At 32.9% G+C, this 8,314-nt stretch overlaps 1 protein-coding gene across 6 annotated transcripts in view; it reads right to left on the bottom strand.

The window, feature by feature from the left end:
• Positions 1 to 2,999: 2,999 nt before the first annotated feature.
• CAMSAP2 (calmodulin regulated spectrin associated protein family member 2) overlaps positions 3,000 to 8,314 on the bottom strand; it is a 145,732-nt gene continuing 140,417 nt past the window's right edge. For all 6 annotated transcript variants that reach the window (XR_012489056.1, XR_012489057.1, XM_074308722.1 and 3 more), the window contains 2 exons: positions 6,902 to 7,020; positions 3,000 to 5,984 (listed from right to left, as the gene is read on the bottom strand). Coding sequence is in view for 4 of the 6 variants with exons in the window: in XM_074308722.1 (XP_074164823.1) it covers positions 5,679 to 5,984; positions 6,902 to 7,020 (425 nt within the window). In the remaining 2 variants the exon portion in view is untranslated. The remainder of the gene's footprint in view (positions 5,985 to 6,901; positions 7,021 to 8,314) is intronic.

Below are 8,314 nucleotides of genomic sequence, written 5' to 3'. Positions count from 1 at the left end.
ATGATGGTCCCTTTAATGAATACAGAAGTTTGGGAGGGGGAAAAAGAAAAACTTCTGTGTCGGTGTTGATTTGTATCAGATTACTTCAATTCAAAGTTTTTTAATTGAGAGACAGAAAGCAAACCTTGAAGAAATCCAAAAGAATGTCCTTGAAAAGTACTTTGAGAAATAATAATCCCAAGTGGAAAAAATGCCAATATTTCTCAAATGCAAGAAAGCGTTAGAGATAATAAAATGGTCCTGAAATTCATTCAGAAGTTTTATTATTTTATCAAGTTCTACAAAGTATTCCTTTGATAATTTTATTGGCATAGCATTAAAAAGTATAAATTAGCTTTGGTGATATTGTCACTGCTGTTATACCAGTATTGAATGGTCTGGACATAAGCACTAAATAAATATTCTCCAGTTAATTTTTTTTTTTCTTTAGAGCATTTTATAATTGAATCTTTGCAAATCTTTCTTGCAACTTTGTTAAATTGATCCCCTTATGCTCACATGCATTTTAAAATTATTTAGAGTGGGATTTTTCTATTCCCCTGCTATATAAAAATGTCATTGGTTTAAGGTTTTGTAGTCTAAAACTTTTTTTTTTTTTTTGCTGAGGCAATTGGGGTTAAGTGACTTGCCCAGGGTCACACAGCTAGGAAGTGTTAAGTGTCTGAGATCACATTTGAACTCGGGTCCTCCTGACTTCAGGTCAGGTGCTCTATTCACTGCACCCTCTAGCTGCCCTAAAACATTAGTTTTTAAAACTGCATTTTCTGTAGCTTTTTCTAAAAAGGTTTTTTTTCCCCTTCATTGTTATTTGATCTTCCATTTCTGATCATTCTAGATTTTTATTCCTTAATTTATGGCCCTTATACTTAATCTTTCTTTAATCTCTGTATTCCTCGTGGAATTAAAGTTCCTAAGGTACCAATTTAGAGCTCCACTTACTGAAGCGTTTTTATTATTCACTGCTTTCTTTATAGATTTTGCCTAACAGGCTTCCTTTTTTCTTATAATTCATTCTTTGATATAGGATTATTTCTGCAGATTATTGCCCAATGGTAGGAATTTTCATTTGTCTATGTCCTTAATTGTGAAGTTCATTTGCCCTTTACCTCAAGTACAGTTTTTTTTTTTCCCCATCTGCCATGAAATTTTCTCTGGGAGTTAATGGGAGGATCCAAGTCTCTCCTTGGTGTTGGGCTCAGGCTTTTTGTGCCTTACTTTTCCTGTTTAATTTCCTAAGTGAGGATCCCAAAGAAAGTTGAATTGAAGGGTCAGTTATCTCTCTTGTGCTTTTATGGACCATGCCTCTTTTGCAATAGATGGGGGAAAGTTGCAAAAACAAAATAAGACTGCATTGTGCTGAGAGAATAGTGTGACCCACCTGCTTCTGAAAAAAAGTAATATGGGATCTATGAAAGCTTTAAAGACATGTTCAGTAAAGTTTGCATTCCTATAATATCTTTAAAGCATGCACACATATGGACATACAACATGCACATTCCTTTTATTTATAAATTTTGACTAGACTTGTGAGTTGATGGCATGTAGGAAGCTGCCAATGAGCAACCTCCTCTAACAATTCAGATGACACTTTCTCTACAACTTAGTCTTGACAATTTCCTGGACTCAAATGTTCAATCTGCCTCTATCTGTAATCAGTTGCCAAGTTTGATCAATTCTGCTTCTGCAGAATTCTTCTCCACATCCCTCTCTGCCCTCACTTAGCCACCACCACCCTTCCTCAGTTTCCTAACTGGTCTCCCTGCCTCGTGGCTCTCCCTCTGCCATGGCCACAAAAGTGATTTTATTCAAGTGCAGCTCTAGCCCCTACACTGCTTTAACCATCTTTTGTATTACAGGAATTCTGATGAAAAACCCTTTGGCGGCTGGCTCCCACTTACCTTTCAAACCTTATGCATGACATTATTCACTTTCATTAACTCTTGTCCAGCGAAACTGGCTGATTTGCTATTCCTCCAACCAATCAATTCCACCATATCTATCTCTCTGCTTTTGCTCTAGTTGCCTCCTTAATTTCAAACACTCTCTTATGATATATACTGCTTAGAATCTCTAGATTCCTTCACAGCTCTGGGTAAGGCCTCACCTATTCTAATTCTTTTCCCTAACCAATCACTTTGCATTCATTTTAAGCACACAAAATTAATACAAGACAGTTTTGTGATAGACGGGGAATGGGGGAAGGAATTAGCCAACAGTTGGAGAAATCAGAAAAGTCTATTTTCTTCAAATAGAAATTAAACTCATTGAAAAACAGGCATTATTTAACGCCAGTCTTTCCAACATATACAAGGCTTAGCACCAAGTAAAACATTTGGTAAATCCTTATGTTTAGGAGAAAGCATACCATTTGAGTCAAATAGCTCATTTTTTTTTTTTTTTTTTAAATCTGTTATTAGTTACCTGAATGATGCTGGGCTGATTACTTTACCTGTTTTTGAGTCCTTTGTTTCCTTATCTTAAAATGAAATACAGCAAATTTTCATATCCCTTCTAATTGTAAAAAAACTGATAATCCAAAAGAATAAAATTGGAACTAGTAGTCTACAAGACCTAAATTAAAAGAACTGATCATAAGACTATGATATAAAGCTCTCTTTAGCTAGTAGATGTACTCTGGAATAATTCTGATACTCTGGTTATTTAATAAATGTCATAAATTCTAATCTTATAACAATCTAAACTAAGTTCACAGCTAATGGAAACAGATTGATGGAAAAGTGAATATAATTACAGGAAATCTGATTTTATAGTATTGTTCAAATGAAGTCAAACTACTCCAATATATTTTTCTTTTACATTACTAAGAGATGTTCTTCATGGAGGATTTGAAAACTTAGCCTTTAAGTATATATATAACCACCAAAGAAATCTAGAATTGAATCTTTTGAGCAAACTTATTTGCAAAAATGTAAAGGGTCAAATCACAGAAAGGATATGCCTCCCCCGCCCTTTTTTAACTCAAGACAAATAATGAATTATTTGGTGCCATGCTTTTATTCAAAGGAAAGCAGGGAGGGAATACACTATACCAGGAAATGAACAATATGACAATATTTTACAGCACAGCATCTGAAAAAAAAGTTGGAAATAATGCTTCAAGTGGATAGATAATCACACCATACACAGCATACATTGCTCAACAGTGCCCATGAAACCATAATTAAATTATTTGATTTTGGCTTTAAACAGCCAAACAAGAAGAGCTGTAACATTAAAATAAAAATCCAAACAAATCAAGATGAACTGAAAATATTCCATAATTGAAGTAACAGAATTGAACATCTTTGCATTGTTTGGCAGATTTTAATCATACCAATCATAATCATAATAGAAATCTGACCTCTGCTGTTGAAAGCACAAGTGTGTTCCAACAAGGTCAACAATAAATCCCAGTCTTTACAAAAAAGCATCGTTTTCCTTAAAAAAAAAATTTTTTTTTCCCACATGGCTCCAAGTAAAGCCATAACATGATTAGAAAATTTGCAGTCTTAAAAAGGAAAAGCCCCAAACTCTTCCTATATCAATAAAGAAAATTTTGTACTGAGAGCAATGAACTTGTGAAAATATTCACATTCTGCCTTTAGACATTGCACAAATTACAGTTCAACTGTTAGACAATTAGATTCCAGGATACACTGTATCACATGTGGTATCAATAATGTGAAAGGTTTCTTCTAAAATTATGCATCAAATTTTTTATTTAGAAAATATTTAGGCAAATTTCATCCGGAGACTGAATCATTTAGCAATTACAAAAAGCAAATGTAATAACTAAACTTTTTAATTCTCAATAAATGATCCCTATTATTCACCACATTCTGATTTAAATTTTTAAAAAATTTTACTATGACCTTTCTGAAATGCTTATTTTAAAATCACTTCATTGTAATCATGGACACTGTTGTCTAACAGGCACATTTTGTGCAACCTTCCCCCACCTTTTTTTTTAATATTTATATATTATGTACACAATATGTATATGCTTAAAATATGAGTTACATATCCTGGTCTCTTACATGCAAACAGTAGATCACAAGTAGTTTTGAGCTACACATACATTTTGCACAGATATTGGAAATTCTATGGATTTTTTTTACAGTTTTAACAAATATACATAAATATAAGAACATAAATTACAGTAAAATATTGACAGCACTTCTGAGAAAATGTTGATAACTCAGATGCATTGATGCCTAAGGCCTTATAATAATTAAAAAAGTATGGTTCAGGGACATCTCATTCCTATCCTTTTTCTTTTTTTAATAAGTAAATAAAGTACATCATATGCAACCTTATCTTTAAGCAACTCAACAAGAGAAATGTTTCTTTTTAGTCTCTCTAATTCCCATGAAAGAAAACACATGCCACCTTTCAATGGCAGCGCAATCCTGCCTTTTCTCTAAATTTGACACAGTTGTCACAACACTGAACATGACAGGGTCACATAATCATTCAAGTCCTTTCCTGAGAATGAATTTTCCCCCCCAAGTAACACTCTGGTAAGCATTATTAAAGAAATAAAAGATCATATAGAGGAAGGTTTCAAGTTTGTATTCAATCTAAAGAATTCTATTTGAAAACAATTTAAAATGGAAGAATGTCCAAGCTAAGCAAAGAAAAAATAGAATTAGAAATTGTTTTGAAATAAAAATGCAGCCCTTTGTCCATATTTTTAAAAAAGATTTCTAAGTATAGTTTTTGTACTACTTATAAATATAATGAAAAAAGCTCTTGAAAACAACAGATGACTGGATATTAGATGAAAAGACTATTCTCAAAATGTCATTCATTTCTGTAAGATTATAAAGTGATTTACTTTACAAGTGAGAGTCTCTTTTTATTAAAAGAAAATCTACATCATTCTGAGTTGAACAGAGCTGATGTGGATACAGCATACATAGATTGAATTCTTTACAGTTATTTATCCAAACCCGAAAAGACAAATCTTAGCAGCTCTATAAAAAACACTTCCTCCTTTTCTTAAAGAAATGTTAATACTTGTGTGAATAATAAATACAGACTGTAAATACTTAGTGTAACAGCTTTTGAAACTGCTATGACATCATTAAAACTTGAGGGTTTGCAAAATGAAATCTAGTGTTTTTTTTTCGCAGCATCATTAAGAAAGGTGCAAATTACCTCTTAAGATGTGTTTCATTTAATCTCAGTCTCCATATATAACAAAATTCAAATGGAGTTTAAGAATAAGACCAAAAGTTTCTTTAGTAGAGGAAAAATTAGCAAAATAAACCATTTGAAGACAAGAACATACATTAAAAGGTAAAAAACATAACAGAAACACAAAAATCCATAATTTCAACCATATTTTCAACCTTAAGTCCAGCTACTACAGAAGAACATTCAGTGCTTGTGTATCAAACCTTATCTCGTGCAGATGTGCCCTCTATTACCACATACACATCTCCATAGGTAAATCAGGACATTCCCATGATCACTTGAACTTATCACCAAAGTGACAATCTTCTCAGTTCCCAAATACTGCGGTTTACATTCCAGTTGTGCATGACATCAACAGAGCTTAGTGTCCAGTTTTAAGTAATAAAAGTCTTGTTGGCAACCAAAAACTTATCTTTGATAGGCAAGAAGATGAAGTGCAAATATATCAAGTGTTCTGAAGCAAATATTTTCCCCAACTACTATGCCTTAGTGGTTAACAGTTTCTTGGGTGTTACTGGTCTTTTGGATTGCCACAAATGACTGTGAATGGTAATCGCATCCACACTGGCAGACATGGTCTTAGCAGGTATGTGGCTAAATTGCTTTCTGTCAGAGTTATATTTATATAGCCCTTCTATCATTTTTTTAGTGATAGATTTAGGGCCAATTCCAGCCAGTTTATTGATTTCTTCCGTTTCTGGGCAGTAGGTATATAAAGACCTAAACTGGCAGCCTGAATCCCGGAACAAGATCAAGAAGTTGTTGGCATCAGACTTCTCCATTTCCTTTAGAATAAAGAATAAAAATAACACATAGTTATGCTCTGAGTCACTATCTACCTTCTAAAAATACCTAGTACAAATAAAAAATAAGGGCTATTTGTAAAAAGGACAAAGCTGAATATATCTTGTAAAATTAGAAATAAATGTTAATTAGACAGGGATACTTTAAATGCAAAATCCTATGTACTATGTAAACATTACAATTTCACAGGAAATTCTGCAATGATGTGCTACCTAAAATATTTCTTCCCTTTGTATTAACTTTTCTGTCTTTTTAGAGTGTGCTATATCTTAATTTCAGAAGAGAAAGTTATACTCTCCATGAAACACTTTGTACCTCTGGGCTTCAATACTATAAGAAAATCTCCAATTCAGTTTGGATTTTCTTTTCACTGACAATGATTATTACCCTTCCATACCTTGAAAGAGTCTTTACAGATTACTATGGGCCCCAAAACCTATCACTTGGAGGGCCAACCTGTTACTAAGTCTCTCTAAACGTAGCTGGGTTGGTCCTTGACAAGAGGAGTGTATCTTCCAGTTTTCTAGAATCTCATTTTGGCTGAACTCTGATTCAATCTTGTAATTAAGATGCATAACTATGTATCTTTTATAGATGCCTGCTGCCTCTGAAACAATAATATTGAATGTTTGCAAAGCCCTTGACACATATGTCATTTGATTCTCAGAATAACTCTGGGAGATAGATGCAATTTTTTTTACATTTTACAGCTGGAAAAAACTGAGGCAGAACATGTTGAAGACAGGAACTGAACTCCTCCTGATTCCAATCCCAGTGTTCTCTCTACTACCCCACCCAACTGTTGCTGATTCGAAGATTTAATCTAATAAATAAATCTAAATTGTATAATTTAATCACTACTTTAAAAAGAATCATTGTAATTAAAAACATATCTTACCTCCAGTATTTTTTTCTTCTGACCTTCATTTACTTTTCCAGCCAAGCAGCAATGAGCTAGCGCATTTTGTATTATATGCTTATTGGATTTTGCACTGGGTTCTTTGAAGAGCTTTGGTCCTTTAAAAAAAGATATTTTTAAAAACTTAAAAATTTCCAAAAGGATAGTTTTGTTTGTTTTTTTCCCACACCAAAATAGTCATTTTTGAAAGTGGCACAATTGCCATTATGTTAGTATTAGAATTATGTTCTATGTCAGGAACTCCTGAAGCTTGAATACATTTCTGAAGCTAATAAATACAACATAATTCCCATTCAAGGTATCAACCTATTGTCTAGTCTTCCTCCAAAGGGCGCATCTAAGCCTCTGCTTGAAACCACAGTGAAGGAAAACTCAATGATGAGTAATTCATCAAATCTTGGATATTTCTGTCTCTTACTATAAATCTCCATGATATTATCAAATACTTGGTGATCAAATTAAAAAAAGAAAAACTATACTTTCAAAAAACTCATTAAACCCTAAACTATTGATGTTCTGTTTTTGTTTTTTTAATGATAACATTTTCTTCTGTTCCTTTCTTATCTCTTTTTTTACCTTTGACTTAAAAAACCAAATATAGATTCTGATTTTGCTCCTTAGCAATTATGTGATCTGAATATACTGCCTAAGTTTTTTGTTCTTCAGTTTTCTCATCCTCAAAATGAGGTGGGGTTGGTCTAAAATGATTTACGAGGTCTCTTTCAAGTCTAAATTTATGTTAGGATACTTTATGTTCTAATTATAATCTCTTACCCATTTTGCAAAACGTCTTCCATTAATTTTATTTTTTTATATTTGTCGTGTTTTCCAAATTAAATAAAAAATTCTATACTACATTAAAAAAAAAAATCACAATTATTTCAAACTTGCCACAATCGCTGGAAGTAGATTCTTTTTTTCCCCTCAAATACAAATTTATTTTAAAATTATTTAAAAACTCTCAAGGGGTTTGAGAGGTCATTTAGTACAGCCCATTCCTGCACAAGAATTTCTTTCCTAGCCCATCTGAACAGTAGTTATCTACCCTTCCTTATAAAACAAACCATTCCAACTTAGTATAATAGCACTGAGTTATTTTGTTAGTTTTAATTTTAACCCTTTGAACTCTTAATTCTCTCTTTCAAGACTAGGCAAAATAAATTTATTTTCTCATCTATGTTCTAGCCTTTCAAATATTGGAGGCCATATTTGTAATAGTCAGAAACTGGAAACTGAGTGGATGCCCATCAATTGGAGAATGGCTGAAAAAATTGTGATATATGAATATTATGGAATATTATTGTTCTGTAAGAAATGACCAGCAGGTAGGGGCAGCTAGGTGGTGCAGTGGATAGAGCACCAGCCTTGAATTCAGGAGGACCCGAGTTCAAT

Source organism: Sminthopsis crassicaudata, chromosome 4 (genome assembly GCF_048593235.1).
Source record: "Sminthopsis crassicaudata isolate SCR6 chromosome 4, ASM4859323v1, whole genome shotgun sequence".
Classification (NCBI taxonomy): Eukaryota; Metazoa; Chordata; class Mammalia; order Dasyuromorphia; family Dasyuridae; genus Sminthopsis; species Sminthopsis crassicaudata.
The sequence above is the reverse complement of the archived record's forward strand: the minus strand, read 5'-3'. Positions and strand labels throughout refer to the sequence as shown.